A 21,871-nucleotide genomic window follows, 5' to 3' on the forward strand; every position below is an offset into this window, starting at 1 on the left:
GGGGGAGGTTCAAAAAGTTTATGGAAAATGGAATAAAGTTTATTTTGTTGTCAAAATTTTGTAATCCATCTATAGTTTTCTCATCATATGCATTCCAGGAACTTTGTGAAGCTGTCTCATATGTCAGAGTTTTAAGGCTTTCTAGTTTTTCTTGTGTGTTGATAAGGAAGATACATACATAATACCAGTTGGGATACTTGATTTGCTTGGAGATGTATTTTTGAAATGATCATAACATTCTATTTTCACTTAATATTTTTATTTTTAGCAGAAATGAATACAGACCTATTTTAGTATTATCTGTATTTATTTAGCTTTAATGATAGCATATTTTGAAAAGTTTTATTTATTTATTTATTTATTTATTTATTTATTTGAAAAGCACTGAGACAGGGAAAGACAGAGAGATATCTTCCATCACTGGTTCACTTGCCAGATAGCTGCAATGGCCAGGGCTGAGCCAATCCAAAGCCAGGAGTCAGGAGCTTCTTCTGGGTCTCCTACACAGGTAGCAGGGATCCAAGCACTTGTGGCACCTTCTTCAGCTTTTCCCAAGCCATTAGCAGGGAGCCAAATCTGAAGTGGATCATCCAGGACACTAAATGGCACCCATACATGATGCCAGCACTGCAGGAGGTGGCCACCTGCTAATACTCCTGGGAGGACAGCAGAGGATGGCCCAACCTGCATCCCTGTTGCCCACGTGGGAGACTCGGATGAAGCTCCTTGTTCCTGGCTTCAGCCTGACCCAACCCTGGCCATTGCAGCCATTTGGAGAGTAAACTAGCAGATGGAAGATCTCTCTCTCTCTCTCTCTCTCTCTCTCTCTGTGACTGTGTCTTTCAGATAAATAAAATAAATCTTTAGGGGCTGGCATCGTGGCATAGTAGGTTAAACCTCCACTTGGGATGCTGATATTCCATATGGGCATTCCTTTGAGACACGATTGCTCCATTTCTGATCCAGCTCCCTGCTAATGTAGCTGAGAGAGCAGTGGAAGATGGCCCAAATCCTTGGGCCTCTGCACCCACATGGGAGACCAGATAAAACTCCTGGCTCCAGCCTAGCCCAGCCCTGGCTGTTATGGCCGTATGGGGAGTGAACCAGCAAATGGAAGATCTTTCTGTCTCTCCTCATTTTGTAATTCTGCCTTTCAAATAAATAAGAAATAAATCTTTAAAAAATAATTAAAGTAGTAAATAAAAAACAAAGCTTTTTTTTTTAAAAAAAAGGTTTATTTATTTTATTTATTTATTTTAAAGGCAGAGTTGGGCCGGCGCCGTGGCTCACTTGATTAATCCTCCACCTGCGGCGCCGGCATCCCATATAGGCTTTGGGTTCTAGTCCCGGTTGCTCCTCTTCCAGTCCAGCTCTCTACTGTGGCCCGGCAGGGCAGTGGAGGATGGCCCAAGTGCTTGGGTCCCTGCACCCGCATGGGAGACCAGGAGGAAGCACCTGGCTCCTGGCTCGGATCGGTGTAGCTCTGGGCGTAGCGGCCATTTGGGGGGTGAACCAGGGGAAAGAAGACCTTTCTCTCTGTCTCTCACTGTTTATCTGTCAAATTAAAAAAGAAGAAGAAAGGCAGAGTTACAGAGAGGCAGAGGCAGAGAGAGAGAGAGTCTTGTTTCCATTGGTTCACTTCCCAAATGGCCGCTATGGCCAGAGCTGGGCCAGTCTGAAGCCAGGTGCCAGGAGCTTCTTCCGAGTCTCACACATGGGTGCAGGGGCCTAAGGACTTGGGTCATCTTCTACTATTTTCCCAGGCCATAGCAGAGACCTGGATCGAAAGTGGAGCAGCTGGAACTTGAACCGGCGGCCATGTGGGATGCCTGCACTGCAGGCAGTAGCTTCACCCGCTACACCACAGCACCGGCCCCAAGAGAAAGCTTTTAAAACAAGAACTAGTTCTATTTAATTTCTTTTTTAAGAGATTTATTTTATTTATTTGAAAGTTACAGAGAGAGGTAGAGCCAGAAAGAGAGAGAGAGAGAGAGAGATCTTCCATCCGTTGGTTCACTCCCCAAATGACTGCAACGGCCAGAGCTGAGCTGATCTGAAGCTAGGAGCCAGGAACTTCTTCCGGGTCACCCACATGGGTGCAGGGGTCCAAGGACCTGGACCATCTTCTGCTGCCCTCCCAGGCCACAGCAGAGAGCTGGATTGGAAGAGGAGCAGCCAGGACTAGAACTGGCGCCCATATGCGTTGCTAGCACTGCAGGCCAGGGCTTTAACCTGCTGCACCACAGCACTGGCCCCTATTTAATTTCTTAATAACAGAATCATAGCTACATTCTTTTATTGCTGCACCCAAGATACTTAAACAAAGGGAAAATTTTCTTTCTATAATTTTAACACATTTGATGAATTTTAAACAGATGTTTTAAAATCTAAATCTCAGAGTTTAAATCAACAAGTCTAAATATAGGATGGACTTTAGTATTTTTTTTTTGTGAACACATCTAAGTTGTGATACAAAGAACCCATTTCTTCCCAAGGTTTTAAAAAGATACCAATGTACATGTTGCACATTTTAATGTAGCATATTGTTTCATAAACAGATTTTTGTAAAGTTCTTATCAACTACTTGGAAAATACTGATGTTTTATTGATACATTTAATTAAGCAATGTTACTAGACAAGGTAATTTTCCAAAACTACTAAATGGAAGAAAAATGGGCCCATTTAGCTTATTTTTAAGCAAACAGATGCAGCTGTTGTGGACATTTGGGGAGTAAACCAGCAGATGGAAGATATTTCTCTCTCTCCCTTCTCTCTCGTAACTCAGCCTTTCAGATAAATAAAAAAAGTCTTAAAAAAGAAAAGTTAGCGGGCCAGTGTTTTGGTGTCACTGATTAAGCTGCCACTTCCGATGCTGGCATCCCATAGGAGCACCAGTAGGTAAACTGGTACCTCAGTGATATGGTTTCAACTGAAGGAATGTATGTTGCTTGAGAAGACTACCCATAATTCCTATTAAAACAGATAATTAATATTTTGTATAATGCATATGATTTGTCAAAATAAGCTTTTTTTAAATAAGATAACTGTTGGAATTTGGGACTTATTAATGTCTCCTTTTTCAGCTTCTTCTACCTTACCTTTATATTCAGACATTGAATACTCCTTCAGAACTTTCCCTCAATCCTGTCTTTTTAGAATTTTTATTTACTTATTTTTTTTAATTTGAAGGACAGACAAACTGATAGAGAAATCTGTCAGCTAACTGGTTCATTCCCCAAATGCCCACAATAGCCAGGGCTTGGCCAGGCTGAATTCAGGAGCTGGGAATCCAATCCAGGTCTCCCATGTGGGTGGCATGGACACAACCACCTAGACAATTACCTGCTACTTCTAGGGTATGCACCAGCAGGAAGTTGGAATCAGGCGAGGAGCTGGGACTCAAACCCAGGTATTCCAGTGTGGGTTGCAGGCATCCCAAGAGACATCCTAACCACTGTGCCAAATATCCACCCCTGAATCCTATCTTAATGTCCAACTTTCCTAGGGCTTCTACTGGCTTCTTGGGTTTCAAGCTAAAATACCAGAGACTGTTCCACCCTAAGTTGCTACCTTTCCTTTGTGACAGTGAAAGGTATTCTATTGCTCAAGCTAGTAAAGTTTAAGGGATGACCTCAGTGAGACTTTTTTCTTTAACACCCTTCATAGTAACTCAAGATCTCTAATATAGTTGTAATCCACAGAAGCTACATAACTGATGATTTAAAAGTTAAGCTTTGTGGAAATCATAAAATTTATATGGAAATGTAGTGGACTCAAAATAGCTAAAGCAATATTAAAGAAAAAGTAAAACCAAGTTGGAAGAGCCACACTTCATGATTCCAAAGCATACTATACAGCTACAGTAAACAAGACAATGTATATAGCCATAAGGGTAGATACATGGATCAATATAATGCAGTTGAAAGTCACAAAATAATTGACCATTACATTTATGGTTAATTGATTTTCAACAAGGATGGCTGATCAATTCAAATGAAAGGAAGAATAATCTTTCAACAAATGGTGCTGGGACTATAGGTACCCACATAGAAAAAAAAATGAAATTGGACTCTACTTAAACCATACACAAAAGTTAATTCAGAATGTACCGAAGACCTAAATGTAAGAGCTGAAGCAATTAAACTCTTATAAAAAATGTAGAACTAAGTCTTCCTGTGCGTAAATTCAGCAGTTGTCTCAGATATGACACCAAAAGTACATGACAAGAGAAAACTAGGTAAACTGGACTACATCTAAATTAAAATGTCTTGTGCTGCAAATGATTCCATCATATAGTGAAAAGACAACTATAGAATGAGAGAAAGTATTTGTAAATTACATGTCTGATATTTCCACAATATATAAAGAAGTTTTTTTATAAAAATATTTATTTATTAATGTTTGAAAGGTAGTTAGAAAGGGGGAGAGAGAAAGAGATCTTCTATCTGCTGGTTCACTCCCCAAAGGGCAGCAACAACTAGAGCTGGGTCAAGCCAAAGCCAGGAGCCTAAAACTCCCATCTGGGTCTCCCACGTGGGTGACAGGAGCTCAGGTACTCAGACCAACTTCCACTGCTTTCCCAGGCACATTAGCAGGGAACTGGAATGGAAGTGGAGCAGCCAGGACTTGAATCACCGCTCCTGTGGTACAAGATGCTCGCATTGTGCAGTGCCAGCCCCTGTAAAGAAGTGTTACAACTTATAATGCAAAGTAAACAATCTAATGTTTTTAAAAATAGGAAAATGGTTTGAATAGCGATTTCTCCAGAGAAAGTCAAGAAATGGCCAATAAAGGCATGAAAATATTTTTTAAAAATTTATTTATTTATTTATTTATTTGTGAGGCAGAGTTATAGACAGAAAGGGAGAGCCTGAGAGAGAGAGAGAGGTTTTCCATCCACTGGTTCACTCCCCAAGTGCCTGCAATCGCCAGAGCTGGGCTGATTGGAAGCCAGGAGCCAGGAGTTTCTTCCCAGTCTCCCCCGTGGGTGCAGGGGTCCAAGCACTTGGGCCATCCTCCACTGCTTTCCCAGGCCATTAACAGAGAACTGGATCAGAAGAGGAGTAGCTGGGACAGGAGCCAGCACCCACATGGGATGCCAGCACCACAGGCAAAGGCTTAACCTACTATGCCACAGTGCCAGCCTCCAAAATATCTTTTAAAAAAGATTTATGTATTCATTTGAAAGAGTTGCAGAGAGAGGGAGAGAGAGACACGCACAGAGAGAGAGAGAGAGAGAGAGAGAGAGAGAGATCTTCCATCTGTTGGTTCATTTCGCAGATCCAGATGACTGCAACAGCCAGGGATGGGCCAGGCCAAAGCTAGTAGCCAGGAGCCAAGAGTTTCATCTGGGTCTTTTGCACAGGTGACAGGGACCTAAGCACCTGGGCCATCTTCCCCTGCTTTTCCCAGGTTTTAGCAGGGAGCTGCATCAGAAATGACAGCTGGGACATGAACTGTCATCCATATGGAATGCTGATGTCCTAGTTGGTGGCTTTAACCACTACATCACAATGCCAACCCCCAAAAGATTTTTAATATTATTATTCATTAAGTCAGTACAAATCAAACCATTAATGAGATACTATTTCATACATACCAGAATAAAGTGATAATAACGAGGAGGATTTGAGGAAATTGAAATTTTCATTCATATTACTGTTTGGAATATAAAATGCTACAACTGCATTGCAATATGGTTTGACAGGTTCTCAAAATATTAAATATAGAGTTATTGTATGACCCAGTAATCCCACTCCTAGGTACTTACCCAAGAGAACTGAAAATAAATGTTCACACAGATATTTGCACATGGGTGTTCCTAGTGGGATTATTCATAATTATAAAAAATGGGGCTGACACTGTAGTGTAGTGGATTAAGCCACTGCCTGCAGCAACAGCATTCCCATATGGGCACTGGTTTGAGTCCTGGCTGCTCCACTTCCAACCCCACTTCCTGCTAATGCACCTGGGAAAGGCATCAAAAGATGACACAAGTGCTTGGGTCCCTGCATGCATGCGGGAGACCTGGAAGAAGTTCCTGTCTCCTGGCTTCAGCCTGGCCCAGTCCTGGCTGTTGCAGCCATTTGGGGAGTGAACCAGTGGATGGAAGATACCTCCCGCCCCCAACTATGCCTTTCAAATAAATAAAATAAATCTTTTTAAAAATTGGGAAAAAACAATGTCCATCAATGATGAATGGATAGATAAGATGTGGTATATTAATACAGTGGAATATTATTTGCCAATGGCAAGAAATGAAGTACAGATACATGCTATAACATGGATGGACCTTGAAACATGCTAAGTGAAAGAAATCATACAAAAAGTGACCAAATATTACATGGTTCCACTTATATGAAAAGTGCAGAACAGTCAAATTTATAGTGACAGAAAGATTCAAGATTCTCTGGAACCTGGGGAGAGGAGGAGGAAGAGTAGTGACTGCAAATGGGTAGGGACTTTCTTTTGGGGGTGATGAAAATGTTCTAAACTTAGGTTCTCATGACAGTTGCACAATTTTGTGACTGTATTAAAACCGTTGACTCTATGCCATACGTGTATGGCTTTTTTGATATATGATTTCGTATTTTAAAGATGTTAGAAATAAGCTATCAGGGCCGGCGCCGTGGCTTAACAAGCTAATCCTCCGCCTTGCTGCGCCGGCACACCGGGTTCTAGTCCCGGTCGGGGTGCCAGATTCTATCCCAGTTGCCCCTCTTCCAGGCCAGCTCTCTGCTATGGCCCGGGAAGGCAGTGGAGGATGGCCCAAGTCCTTGGGCCCTGCACCCGCATGGGAGACCAGGAGAAGCACCTGGCTCCTGGCTTCAGATCGGCGTGATGTGCCGGCCGCCGCAGCCGCCATTGGAGGGTGAACCAATGGCAAAAAGGAAGACTTTTCTCTCTCTCTCTCTCTCTCTCTCTCTCTCTCTCTCACTATCCACTCTGCCTGTCAAAAAAATCTAAAAAAAAAAAGAAAGAAATAAGCTATCAGAAAGGGAGAAATACCATTGAAAAACATGACGTTTTTCTCCATAATTAAACTTTACTAAGTATATTACTAAAGGTCCCTTAAATCTTTTCTCAGGAAAAGCATCAGATTAATGTTCTGGAATCTACTGCACTTAGATGGAACCAAAAAAGGGGCATTAATGATGAAAATGGAGAAGCTCACTTTTTTCTTCCATCTTAAAAGATTTAAATTCAACTAGTCATTTATATGTTATGCATTGTTCTAGATGCTTTCACATGCACTGTGTTCTTTAGTTACATGGTTACCTGTGGTTTGAAGGTTATGTTCATTTTATATATCAAGAAACCAAGGTTCAAAGAAGACAGCTTACTCAAAATTTCATATATGGAAAATAACAAAAATTAATTCATTCGGTGACAGTATTCTACAATCACATGGTAATCCTACCTCCTTAAATTCTCAAGTGTGTTCAGTAATATGTTTGACAACATTGTGAGTTACTTCTAAAATAACTAATATCATCCATTTAATGGAAGTTACATTACTTTGCAAGTATAATCCTAATCTTTTCCCAGGTCATTAGCGGGGAACTGTATCAGAAGTGGAGCAGCCAATACTTGAACCGGCACCCATATGGGATGCTTGCATTGCAAAGACGGCCTAACCCACTGCACCACAACGCTGACCCTGTGCCTCTTTTCTCTATATTCTGTGACTTAATGCCTTCGACACTAAACTTGATGATTATGACCATCTATCTAGTTGCCCACACTTGGTTGTCATCTTGGAATCTTCTAAGGCTGGTGTTGCAGCACAAAGGGTTAAGCCACTGCCTACAACTCCAGCATCCCATATTGGAGCATTGGCATGAGTCCCAGATGGTCTGCTTCTGATACAGCTCCTTGCTAATGCAGCTGGGAAAGCAGTGGAAGATGTCCCATGTGGGAGATCAGGTTCCTGCCTCCTGGCTTCACTCAGGCCCAGCCCTGGCCATTGTGGCCATTTTGAGTAGTGAACCAGTGGGTGAAACATCTCCTTCTCTCTCTCCCCCTACTCCATAATGCTGCCTTTCAAATAAATAAAATCTGTTTTTAAAAAAGAATCCTCTCTTTCCTATTTCTAATAAGAAATAAAATTCTCTATGATCCGTTTAATTATTTCCATACTCACTACCAAAAATGCTTGAGTATCCCTTACCTGAAATACTTGGAACCAGAAGTGTTTTGGATTTCAGATATTTTTCCAGATTTTGAGGGTATTTGCATATCCAAAATATTTCAGAAAGTTCATGGAAAATAGAATTAAAGTTTATTTTGATGCAAAAATGAAATTTGTGCATAGTTTTTCGTAATACACATAAGAACTTTTTGAAAACTCTACAAATGCATGGATTTCAAAAATTTTGCTCCAAGGTATACTTATCTTCCAATTTCATTTTTCCAAGAACTTTTTTGAAGTATTCTTGTACATAAGGAGATATCTTAGACTTTATACACATAGCCTAAAGGGAATTTTATAGTGTTTTTGCTGGGCCTGAATTTTGACTGCAACCAGTCAAATACAGTCAGGTGTGGAATTTTCCACTAGTGGTGTCATGTTGGTGCTCAAAACATTGCAGATTTAGGAACACTTTGGATTTTGTATTTTTGGATTAGGGTTGTTCAAGCTGTACTTACATCTTATTTTAGACTCTCATTATGTATGTGTGTTCATAGATTCTTAAGAGGTTTCTCAGGTTGTCCCTACCTCCACTCTATTTTCCCTATCACCTCCAGAGTGCTATTTCTTTTTCTTTTTTTTTAAAGATTTAGGGGGCTGGTACCATGGCGCAGTAAGTTGATCCTCCGCCTGTGGTGCCGGCATCCCAAGTGGGTGCCGGTTCTAGTCCCGGCTGCTCCTCTTCCAATCTGGCTCTCTGCTGTGGCCTGGGAAAGCAGTAGAAGATGGCCCAAGTGCTTGGACCTCTGCACCCACGTGGGAGACCTGAAGGAAGCACCTAGCTCCTGGCTTCAGATTGGCGCAGCTCCGGCCGTTGCAGCCATCTGGGGAGTGAACCAGCAGATGGAAGAGCTTTCTCTCTGTCTCTCCCTCTCACTGCCTGTAACTCTACCTCTCAAATAACTAAATAAAAGCTTTAAAAATTTTATTTATTTATTTGAAAGGCAGAGTTACAGACAGAGAAAGATCTTTCATCCTCTGGTTCACTCCCCAAATTACTGCAATGGCCAGAACTGAGCCAATCTAAAGCCAGGAGCCAGGATCCTCCTCCTGGTCTCCCATGTGGGTACAGGGGTCCAAGTGCTTGGGCCATCTTCTGCTACTTTCTCAGAAGCGTTAGCAGGGAGCCGGATCAGAAGTGGAGCAGCCAGGACTTGAACCTGCACACATCTGGGGTACTAGCACTGTAGGCTGCAGCTTTACCTGCTACACCACAGTGCCAGCCTTCAGAGTGCTATTTCTAAAACATAAATCTGATCATGTTACTTACCTGCTTAAAATTTCAGTTTTTGCCCACCAAAGTCATGACTTCATAACATATAATGCCATTCATGATCTGACCCTTACTTGTTTACCCAGCCTTATCTCTCTCTACTCCTCTAGTACATCAGGTGCATTAGTCAACCTGAGCTACTTTTAGGTCTGTGAATATTCTTTGACCTTATGTATATGATTTTCTTTGTGCTTGCTCTTTTGTCTGCTAAGAATACTCTTTCTCCCTGGTCTACCTAGAAAATACTTGTTCATCCTTGAAGATCCATCTCATGCATCATATTCTTTCTGAAACCTGACAATATCCACCCATCTGAATCTAGTAAAGTTGATTACTTTCTCCTCTGTGATACTACATATATAGCATTATATATATTATATATTATTATTTGTAAAATATAATAATATATAACATAATATATAATATATATTATACAATGTATATTATATATAATTATATATTATATATATTATATACATTATATATGTAGCATTATAGCACTTTGACAGTACATTGTAGTTATTACCTGTCTTTAATTCTTACTAAACTGTTGCCTCTTTTTGATCTTTCTACCTCAAGTGCAATACCTATACCATAGCAGATACTCATTAGACATTTGAATGTTGTTGAATAGATGAATGCTCTTTTTTAAAAGATTTATTTATTTATGTAAAGGTCAGAGTTACACAGAGAGAGGAATGGCAGAGAGAGAGGTCTTCCATTTGATGGTTCGCTCCCCAATTGGCCACAACGGCTGGAGCTGTGCTGATCTGAAGCCAGGAGCAAGGAGCTCCCTCTGGGTCTCCCATGCAGATGCAGGGGCCCAAGGACTTGGGCCATCTTCTGCTGCCTTCCCAGGCCATAGCAGAGAGCCAGATCGGAAGTGGAGACGTTGGGACCTGAATCAGTGTCCATATGGGTTGCCGGCACTGCAGGTGGTGGCTCTACCCACTACGCCATAGCACTGGCCCCAGATGACTGCTTTTTATAGATGTGAAATATTTTTGATTATTCTATTTTTTTAAATTCTCCAAGGCAGGCATTTGATGTAGTGGTTTATGACGCCACTTGGGACACCCACATCTCTGATTTTAGAGAGAGAGAAGAAAAGAAGAAGCAGCAGCAGAGAGAGCGAGCGAGTGAGCGCATGTGCTGATTGACTCCCCAAATGGCTGCAATGGCTAGGGCTGGGCCAGGCTGAAGCCAGGAGTCAAGAGCTTCATCTGGGTCTCCCACGCGAATGCAGGGGCCCAAGTACTTGGGCCATCTTACACTGCTTTCCCAGGCACATTAACAAGGAGCTGGATCAGAAATGGAGCAACCAGGACTAGAACCAGCGCCCATATGGGATGCTGGCACTGCAGGCCGCGGCTTAACCCACTGTGCTAGCCCTAATTTGTATTTTTTTAATAACTAATACTGTTGGACTATTTCAAGTGCTTTTCTTTTAAGATTTATGTTATTTCTTTGAAAAGCAGAGTTAAAAAGAGAAAGAGGGAGAGACAGAGAGAGAGTTCTTCCATCTGCTGATTCACTCCCCAAATGACTGCAATGACTGGGGCTGGGCCAGACCAAAGCCAGGAGCCAGGAACTTCTTCCAGGTCTCCCACATGGGTGCAGGAACCCAAGGTCTTGTGTCATCCTTCACTGCTTTCCCAGGCCATTAGCCGGGAACTGGATCAGAAGTGGAGCACCTGAGACTCAAACCAATGCCCATGTGAGATGCCAGCGCTGCAGGCAGCAGCTTAACCTGTTACACCACAATGCCAGCCCTTCAAGTGCTTTTTTAGCCTTGATTTTTTTTCTTTTTTTTTACCATTTTATTTTAGAATAGATTTAAATTTACTATAGAAAAATTGTGAGGTAGTAATACAAAATGTTTCCATTTCCCCTTCACTGTATTTCCCCTTCACTGTATTTTCCCTGTTAATATTTTATATTGAAGAATAATTTTGCTGGATATAGAATCATTGGTTAATTGCCATTTTATTTCAACATTTTGAATGTATCATCTCATAATCTCTGGCCTGCAAGATTTCTGGTGAGAAGTCCACTTATTGAGAATCCTTTATGCATGATAACTTGTTTTCTGTTATTTACTTAAAAATTTTCTTTGACTTTTGTCAGCTTAATTATTATATCTTGAGGTGTTGATCTCTTATAATTTATTCTACTTGTAACTTGTTGAGTTTCTTAGTTGAGTAGATTAATTTTTAAATGAAATCTGGGAAGATTAGGCCATCATTATTTCAAATATTATTTCTCCTCCCTTTTTTCTCTTCTTCCAGTACTTCCATTATGCATGTATCGGTACGCTTGATGGTTTTTTTTTAATTTTTATTTTTGTTTTTTGACAGGCAGAGTGGACAGTAGAGAGAGACAGAGAGAAAGGTCTTCCTTTTTGCCGTTGGTTCACCCTCCAATGGCCGCCGCAGTAGGCGCGCTGCGGCCAGCACACCGCGCTGTTCCGATGGCAGGAGCCAGGTGCTTATCCTGGTCTTCCATGGGGTGCAGGGCCCAAGCACTTGGGCCATCCTCCACTGCACTCCCTGGCCACAGCAGAGAGCTGGCCTGGAAGAGGGGCAACCGGGACAGGATCGGTGCCCCGACCGGGACTAGAACCCCGTGTGCCGGCGCCGCAAAGCGGAGGATTAGCCTATTGAGCCGCGGCGCCGGCATGCTTGATGGTTTTTTACAATTCTCCAGGGCTCTATTCATTTTTTTCTAATTCTTTTTACTTTTGTTTCCTGAGAACGATTAATATCTACTGATTTACTCTTCAAGAATGCTGTTCGTTTATTTTGCTAGCTCAAATGTGCTATTGTGACCTTCAAGTGACTTTTTCTTTTCATCATATTTGTGAACTCCAGAATTTCTATTTGATTTTTATATAATTTCTGTATCTTTACTGATATTCTCTATTTAATGAGACACAGTTCTAATTTATTTTATTTTTAAAATTAATAGACTTCATTTCTTAGGGAAGTTTTAGAAAAATTGACCAAAAAATATGGAGAATTTGCATAAACTCCCATGCACCTCTCTACCCTGCCTCAAGCTTCCCTTACTGTTAGCATCTTGCATTGGTGTGGTACTTTTGTTACAATTGATGAGCCAATATCAATACATTATTACTAAAGTCTGTTTTTACAATAGGGTTAATTCTTTGTGCTGTACAGTTCTATGAATTTTGCCAAATTCATACTGTCATATATCTACCATTATAGAATCATACAGAATAATTTCCCAGCTTTAAAAATCCCCTGTGCTATTCCTATTCCTGTTCTTTCCCCTCCCCCCATTCCCGCAACCACTGATCTTTTACTCTCTTTAATGTTGACTCTTCCTTGCCTTTTCTAAGATGTTATATAGTCGGAATCATACCTTATATAGACTTTTCAGACTAGCTTCTTTCATTTAGCAATCTGTAGTTAAGGTTCCTCCATGTATTTTTGTGGTTTCAAAACTTATTTATTTTTATGATGAAAAATAGCCCATTCCCTGGATGTGCCACAGTGTCTATCCATTCAACTTCAATTAGTGAAGAATAATGTGGTTGCTTCTGATTTTTAGGAATTAATGAATAAAACGGCTATAAACATTCTCATGCAGGCTTTTATGTAGACATAAGTTTTCAACTCAGTTGAGTACATACCTAGGAGCACAGTTGCTGGATCATATGGTAAGGCTATGTTTAGCTTTGTAAGAAATTGCCAGACCATCTTCCAAACTAGCTGTACCATTTTGCATTCCCACCAGCAATTAAGTGAGAGTTCTTTTTGCTCCACATACTCAAGAGCACTTGGTATTGTTGATGTTTCGGATTTTTGCAATTTTCCTAGGTATGCAATGTTGTTTTAACTTGTAGTTGACTAATGACATGTGATGATGTTGAATATCTTTCATATGATTATTTGCCATTTATATCTTCTTTCATGAGATGTCTGTTTAGATATTTTGCCACTTTTTACCAGACCTTTTAGTTTTTAAACATAGTCTCCTTCAATGAATTTATAATGGTTGTTTTATGGTTTTTGTTCACAAAATCCAACTATTGGGCCCACTCAGGAATGTTTTATGTAGGCTTCTTTAAAAACATCTTTTTTTTTTTTTAAAAAAACTTTTTTAAAGATTTATTTATTTATTCAAAATGCAGCGTTACAGAGAGGCAGAGGCAGAGAGAATAAGAAGTCTTCCATCTACTGGTTCACTCCCCAGATAGCTGCAACGGCCAGAGCTGAGCCGATCCTAAGCCAGGAGCTTTTTCCAGGTCTCCCATGCAGGTGCAGAGGCCCAAGGACTGGGGTCATCTTCTACTACTAGTCCATAGCAGAGAGCTAGATCTGAAGTAGAGCAGCTGGGACTCGAACCGGCACCCATATGGGATGCTGGCACTGCAGGCAGCGGCACAGCACCGGCCCCTAAAATACTTTTAATCCTTGTTTCCTTGGATCACCACCTGAATCCCTATAATTTATTAGTAATTTGATGATGGATCAGATTTCCTTATGAATGACTTAAACTTTTTTAAGTCTTCCACCTTTTTTCCCAAAGGTATTCTAGTGTGAAGGTATATCTTAAACTTCAGGCAGTTTATAAATCAGAATTAGATTTTATTTCTTGATATCAAAGACAATCAGAATTGAGTGACTGGGGACTTCTCCTACCTAATTTCTTATGTGCATCTGCTCACTGCCCTGTGCCTATGTGCATACTTCTAGATCCTCCAGAATATGTTGGAATCCTTCACATTTCCATATGGTCATTTGATTTTTCAGGTCTCCCTTTTAAATTTGTAGCCAGGGTCTTGTTTCCCCAACTGAAATGAAGGCCCTACACAGCTGTTGTTATGAGGAGATTGCTATTGTTTTTCTATAATGCCCTCCGAACAGGACTTTATTTTCACTGAATGAGCTGTGAATCAAAACTAATAACAACACCCTGGGAATGAAGAGTTTTCCTGAGAGCTGCTAGTTCGGTCAAAATATTGACTGTGCTCCGGGGGTTTGGTTTCTAATTAAGCTCCAAAAGACCCACTGACTGTCCTGTTGGCTTTGATGGCTGTTAGATTTCTGAGCATGTTTTTTGACGTCTCTGATTTTGATAGGAAAACAATGTCTCTGTGACATTGCCTTAATATTTAATATGACATAGATTGTGGCTTACAACTGACAGATAAAGCATTAGCAATTTTTTTGCCGAAATTTTTAAGCATGCACTTAATTATATTCTGACTTTCTTTTTCAGGTTGCTGTTAGTGCTGATTCTACAGTCCCACCTGATCATTTTGAGGTGCAATCTTTGACAAGTCAAAAAGAATGTAGTAAAACTGTGAACACTGAAGCCTTAATGACTGTATTTCACCCACAGAATTTGGAAACTCTTGATTCTAAAATGGTAGGAAACAAAATACTTAAATCTATGGTCTGGAACAGTTGATGAAAACTAGTCATAGAGCACACTCAAAGGTACCACAACTGAAAACTCTTCTTTTGGGACTTGAAAATGTTTTATAGCCAGTACTACTGTGTGGCTTATTCAGTTCCACCACACACAAGGACTGTTATCAAGAATGAAGTTAAAAGATGAATGTTAGATATTGGCCTGTATTTATATAGATTTCTAACTAATCCTGATATGGGGTGATTTGGGGGAAAATGATAGTTCAAAGCTTTACATCCTAAGTGTAGCACCATCATTTTTAGATGAGTTTTTAAAGCATCTTATTTATTTTATTTTTATTTATGAGAGACAGAATTTCCACCCCCTGGTTGTTGTCTCTTTTTAAAGATTTATTTATTTATTTAAAAGGCAGAATTTACAGAGAGAGAGAAAAAGAGAGATATCTTGCATCCAGTGCATTGCAGGTGGTAGCTTTGCCTGCTATGCCACAATACTGGCTCCGGTTCTTTTTTTAAATGCCTGCATCAGCCAGGGCTAGACCAGGCCAAAGCCAAAAGCCAGGAAATCAATCTGGGTCACTCACATGGTTACAGGGACCAACATGCTTGAGCCACCACCTGCTTCCTCCCATGATGCATGTTAGCAAGAAGCTGGAGCTGGGGATTTTTTTAAAGATTTATTTATTTATTTTAAAAGAGAGTTACAGAGACAGAAAGAGAGCTTCTCCATCCACTAGTTCATTTCCCAAATTGCCACAACACCTGGGACTGAGCCAGGCTGAAGCCAGGAGCCAGGAGCTTCATTTGGGTCTCCCACACGGGGTGCAGGAGTCCAAGCACTTGAATCATCATCCACTGCTTTCCAAGGCATGATAGTGGAAAGCTAGACAGGCAGTGGAGCAGCTGGGACTTGAATCGGTGCCCATATGGTATGCCAGCATTGCAGGAAGCAGCTTAACCCACTAGCCCCAGAGCTAGGATATTAACCTTGGCTCTCTGATAGGGGAGACAGGTGACACATGTGTCATCTTAAGCACTACAACAAATGCTCACCCCATATGAGTTTAACTCAGAATGAGTAAGTTAAAGCTGTTGTGCTTACATGGGTTTTAAATATTTTTTAAAGACTGATTTATTTGAAAGAGTTACAGAAAGAGAGGGAAACACACAAACACACACACACACACACACAGAGACAGAGAGACAGAGAGACAGAGAGAGAGAATGAGAATCTTTTGTCTGCTGGTTCATTACTCAGATGGCAGCAATGGCCAGGGCTGAGCCAGGCTGAAGCCAGTAGCCAAGAGCTTCATCCAGGTCTCCTACCTGGTTGGCAGGGGCCCAAACACTCAGCCATCTTCTACTGCTTTTCCAGGCCATTAGCAGGGAGCTGGATCAAAAGTGGAGAAGCCAGAACACGAATCAGCACCCATATGGGAGGCTGGCATTGTAGGCAGCAGCTTTACCTGCCACACTACCTCACTGGCCCCAAGGGTTTTAAATATTTTTGTCAGTACCAGAATCTAATGTTTGACTCTTAGGCGAATACTGATTTTTACTTCCCATGTTCTTGAATTACATATATTTTTCATAGTAAATACAGTGAGCATGAGGCAGGTGTTGTGCACAACAGGTTAAGTTGCTGCTTGTAACAGTAGGTTCCCATATGGGCGCCAGCTTGAGTCCTGGATGCTCCACTTCCCATCCAATTAGCTGCTAATGTGACTGAGACAGCAGCAGCAGAAGGCCCAAGTGCTTGGGTTCCTGCTGCCCACATGAGAGACCCAGAAGAAGCTCCTGGCTGTTGGCTTTAACCTGGCCCAGCCCTGGCCATTGCGGCCATTTGATTGAACCAGTGAATGGAATCTCCCTCTCTCTCTCTCCCTCTCTCCCTCCCTCCCTCTCCCTGTAACTCTGCCTTTCAAATAAATAAATCCTTTTTTATAAAAAGTGAACAAGTTATTTTTAAAACGTTAATTTCATGTTTATTTGCTTTCATTTTTCTGTGACAGTTGAAAGAAAAGATGAAGGAACAGTCTTGGAACATCCTGTTTGCAGAATGTGGGCGTGGCGTTAGCATGTTTCGGACCAAAAAGACTCGAGATCTAGTTATAAGAGGAATTCCAGAGACCTTAAGAGGAGAGCTGTGGATGGTTTTTTCAGGTATTACGTCTATTCACTTTATTCATTTAACAGACATTAACTATGGCCTTTCTAGGAGCTATGCACTATGCTAAAGTCAAAGAATTACGAAAATGACTAGGACGAAGTTTTATTCATTGTGAGTTCAGACCAGTCAGAGAGAAAGGTGAGTTACTAGGTTTGCTTACCTCTATGTCCACACACATATCTAGTATCTAACAGATTACTTTATTAGGCAAGATGTAACTAATTTGAGGGGAAAATCTCTATCCTTAGAGTCAAAAAAAAGTTAAGGGAACATAAGTCTCATGAAATTCTGTTGGATAAGATTAGTAGCTTGACATTATAGGTTCTAGTATGAAACCTTTTCTGTTCCTCTTTTTTGTGTGTGTGCTCAGATTATCACTTGAGCATAAATCTGAATTTCAAGGTACCAAAATCCAATTCTTTGTGTATATATGCAAATAATAGCTTTATTATATTCCTCTTCTTTTGTATGGTAATATAGTCATCTTCACAGGTGCTGTTAATGACATGGCTACTAATCCTGGTTATTATGCTGAAGTGGTTGAGCAGTCCTTAGGGACCTGCAACTTGGCTACTGAAGAAATTGAACGTGATTTGCGTCGCTCCCTGCCTGAGCATCCAGCATTTCAGAGTGACACTGGCATATCTGCTCTAAGGCGGGTACTCACTGCTTACGCATATAGGAATCCCAAAATTGGATACTGCCAGGTATGACTTCACTAGGAGCCCAACTTTGTGCACATTCCAATGATAAAATCATGTCAAATCCAACTCTTCTAATTTGGAAATGATGATTGTAATGACAGAGATTTGCCTGAGATCGACAGTAGATATTATTAATGTTAGTACAATGGTCGTGAGAATACTTTGGTTTTTTAAAAGATTTTATTTATTTGAGGGGTAGAATTACAGACAGTGAGAGAGAAACAGAGAGAAAGGTCTTCCATCCCCTGGCTCACTCCCCAGATGGCCACAATGGCCAGAGCTAGGCTGATCCGAAGCCCGGAGCCAGGAGCTTCTTCCTGGTCTCCCATGTGGGTGCAGGGGCCCAAGCACTTGCGTCATCTTTCACTGCCTTCCCAGGCCATAGAAGAGAGCTGGATCAGAAGAGGAGCAGCTGGGATTAGAACCAGCGCCCATATGGGATACTGGCACCGCAAGCGCAGGATTAACCTACTACACCACAATGCTGGCCCCAGAAATACTTTGGAGAATTAATATTTTGTGAAGTAATTTTTAGTTTTCATTCAACAAATGTTTGTTGAATTCATGCTCCGTAAAAGATACTATGCTGGCTTCTTAAAGCCATTAAAAATGTGTTCAATAAGGATTCTGCTGTTAAAAGTATATATAACTGCAATGGCAGGTGTTAAAGCATATTTATTGGGAAACTAAAAAACAACCAAGACAAACTGTTAGAGAAATATAGAGCTTTGTCAAAATTTATAACATGGAGAAATTATTTGAATCCGTAAGAAGCAGAGAGGGCTTCATGGAAGAAGTAGCATTTGCAAACCTTGAAAAGTGGTAAACTTTGGATATAAGGAGATGAAAGAACATTCTTTGTGAGGGGATCGGTGTAACCCAACATGGATCAAGGCAAATGTAGAATATTTATAGGACTGTCTTCTGATGGTTTAATAGAAGTTTGAGGTAAATGTAGCAAGGAAACAGGAGAAAAAATTCATAACACAGATAGGGATAAGTCAGGAGTTTGGATTTTATTTTATAGGCAATGTAGGAATCGTTGGGAAAAAATTCTTTAGGAGGATAGTCCCTGTATTAACTAGGATAAATTAAATTGCTAACACAAAGAAAATAACTGAAACACAATAAAAGTTTGTTTCTCAAAGAAATAAACGTAGTGCTATTTCCCACCCTACCATCTCTCCCAACCATGCTCCTACCCTCCCTCCTCCTTCCTTTTTTATTGTTTTCTTTTACTTTTTATAATGACATGCTTTCATTTTATTTTATACCATAAGATTAACCCTTCACTAAGTAAGAATTTATCAAGTAGTAAGAAGAAAACCACTGTTCCTCAACTGTATAGACAAGGGCTATAAATAATAATCAAATCTGAAAGTGTCAATCTCACTCATATACATTACCTTTTTTTGTACTCTTTAGTTTTTTTAAATTTTTTTTTAATTTTTATTTTTTTGACAGGCAGAGTGGATAGAGAGAGAGACAGAGAGAAAGGTCTTCCTTTTTGCCGTTGGTTCACCCTCCAATGGCAGCTGCGGCCGGCGCATCTCACTGATCCGAAGCCAGGAGCCAAGTGCTTATCCTGGTCTCCCATGTGGGTGCAGGGCCCAAGCACTTAGGCCATCCTCCACTGCCTTTCCGGGCCATAGCAGAGAGTTGGCCTGGAAGAGGGGCAACCGGGATAGAATCCGGCACCCCAACCGGGACTAGAACCCGGTGTGCCGGCGCCACAAGGTGGAGGATTAGCCTGTTGAGCCATGGCGCTGGCCTGTACTCTTTAGTTACCACAGATCAGGGATCACTATGCTGCTAAATCTGTGTATGTGAAATTTGTTCATCTTATGTGAATGAAAAAATTTAAAAAAAAGAAATAGAGGAGAGTATTTAGGTTAATAGACAGCTCTTCTCCATGAGAATATTTAGGAACTTAAGTGCTAGGTTGACATCACTCTATCATCTTCAAAACAAGGCTTCCAGGGTACTGTTTCATTAACATTACCACGCACTGGAAGGGGAATAAAAGATGGAGAAACAATTGTGGGAGATTCTATGGGCTAGGCCTGGAAGGGGCATACATCATCCACACTCTATTGGAAATTCTTAGTTATGTGACTACTCCTGTTCCAAGGAAATATGAATTGTAATATAGCTGAGCAAAAATATGCTGAGTTACTATGGAAGAATGGGAAAGTAAATGATAGTAAATAGATAGTAGTGCTCTAAAACATACATATTTTTATAATGGGTTGAGTGCCTGTAATGATTACATATAAATATCTATCCATTGGAACTTACCAACATAGAATTATTTGAAAAACAACTTAAGCAAACTGATCAACTACATGACAAGTATTTTTAGAATATTTTAGGATCTCTGAAAGGAAGCATAACATTTGTTTCTTTTTTTCAAAGAACTTACAGAGCCTATGATCTTATCTATATGCAGTAGTTAGAGATAGTTTCAAAGTAGGCAGCATTTGATTTTCATGTCTATAAGATAAGAGCAATGTTAAAAGTATAGAGGGCAGGGGCTGGCACTGTGGTGTAACAGGTAAAACCGCCGCCTGCAGTGCCGGTATCCCATATGGGCGCTGGTTCGAGTCCTGGTTGCTCCTCATCTGATCCGGCTCTCTGCTATGGCCTGGGAAGGCAGTAGAAGATGGCCCAAGTCCTTGAACCCCTGCACCCATGTAGGAGACCTGGAAAAAGTTCCTGGCTCCTGGCTTCAGATTGGCTCAGCTCCGGCTGTTGTGGCCATTTGGGAAGTGAAGCAGCAGATGGAAGACGTTTCTCTCTGTCTCTCTCTCTGCCTCTCCTCTCTGTCTAACTCTGACTTTCAAATGAATAAGTGAATCTTTAAAAAAAATATATAGGGGGGCCAGCGCTGTGGTGCAGTGGGTTAACGCCCTGGCCTGAAGTGCCAACATCCCATATGGGCACCAATTCGAGACCCGGCTGCTCCACTTCCAATCCAGCTCTCTGCTATGGCCTGGGAAAGCAGTAGAGGATGGCCCAAGTCCTTGGGCCCCTGCACCTGCATGGGAGACCCAGGTCTCTCTGCCTCTCCTCTTTCTATGTAACTCTTTCAAACAAATAAATAGATCTTTAAAAAAATACTGCTTTAAAAAAATATAGAGGGAAGGAGGAAAGGTATTCTGGGCTAAGGTAATCATATGAGTGATAAAATTCAGGCAAGAATAAGACTTCAGTGGGGATCAGACTGGCTAGGTTTGTGTTGGAATCAAGAAGTAAATAAGTTTGTGTGTGACAAGATCATAGAAAATCTTTAAAGCATGGGAAAAAAGTTTGGATTTAATATGATAGGCAGTTTTTTGCTTTTGATGAAAACCCATGTGACCTATACATACAAACATCATGACTGATTGGCTTGCTTATCTAGCTAACATCACCTTTTTTTTTAATTCTAGCTGTCACCTTTCTCTATTGAAATATAATTCACATGCCACAAATTTCACCTTTTTTAAAGATTTATTTATTGAAAGAATGACACAGAGAGAGGGAGAGACAGAGAAAAAGAGATCTTCCATCCGCTGGTTCACTCTCCAAGTGACTACAAACACCTAGGGCTGGGCCAGGCCAAAGCTAGGAGCCCAGAACTGCATCAGTGTCTCCCACATGGGTGGCAAGGGCCAAAGTCCTTGGGCCATCTTCTGCTGCTTTCCCAGTGACATTGTCAGGAAACTGGATCAGAAGCAGAGCAATTAGGTCTTGGATGTATGCTACAATAATGGGATGCCAGCATCGATGGCTTAATCTACTGTGCCATAACACCATCCTCATGAACTTCACCTTTTAATGATTTTTATTTTTTGAAGATTTATTTGTTGATTTGAAAGTCAGAGTTAGCGAGAGAAAGAGAGAGAGACAGAGACAGAGAGAGAGATCTGCCATCCGCTGGTTCATTCCCCAGGTTGCCACAGTGGGTCAGAACTGAGCCAGGCTGAAGCCAGGAGCCAAGAACTTCTTCCATGCCTCCCACGTGGGTAGCAGTGGTCCAGACACTTAGGACATCTTCCACTGCTTTTTCCAGGCCTTTAACAGGGAGTTGTATTGTAAGTGAAGCAGCCTGGACACGAAATGGTGTTCAAGTGGAATGATGGCGTTTCA

General features: G+C 41.0%; 1 protein-coding gene across 1 annotated transcript in view; it reads left to right on the forward strand.

Moving 5' to 3' along the window:
* TBC1D8B (TBC1 domain family member 8B) overlaps positions 1-21,871 on the forward strand; it is an 85,055-nt gene that overhangs the window by 31,379 nt on the left and 31,805 nt on the right. Inside the window, exons 8-10 of the mRNA XM_062182967.1 lie at positions 14,712-14,861; positions 16,879-17,029; positions 17,529-17,743. Of these exons, the coding sequence (XP_062038951.1) occupies positions 14,712-14,861; positions 16,879-17,029; positions 17,529-17,743 (516 nt within the window). The remainder of the gene's footprint in view (positions 1-14,711; positions 14,862-16,878; positions 17,030-17,528; positions 17,744-21,871) is intronic.

The sequence above is a fragment of the Lepus europaeus genome, chromosome X, assembly GCF_033115175.1.
Source record: "Lepus europaeus isolate LE1 chromosome X, mLepTim1.pri, whole genome shotgun sequence".
NCBI lineage: Eukaryota > Metazoa > Chordata > Mammalia > Lagomorpha > Leporidae > Lepus > Lepus europaeus.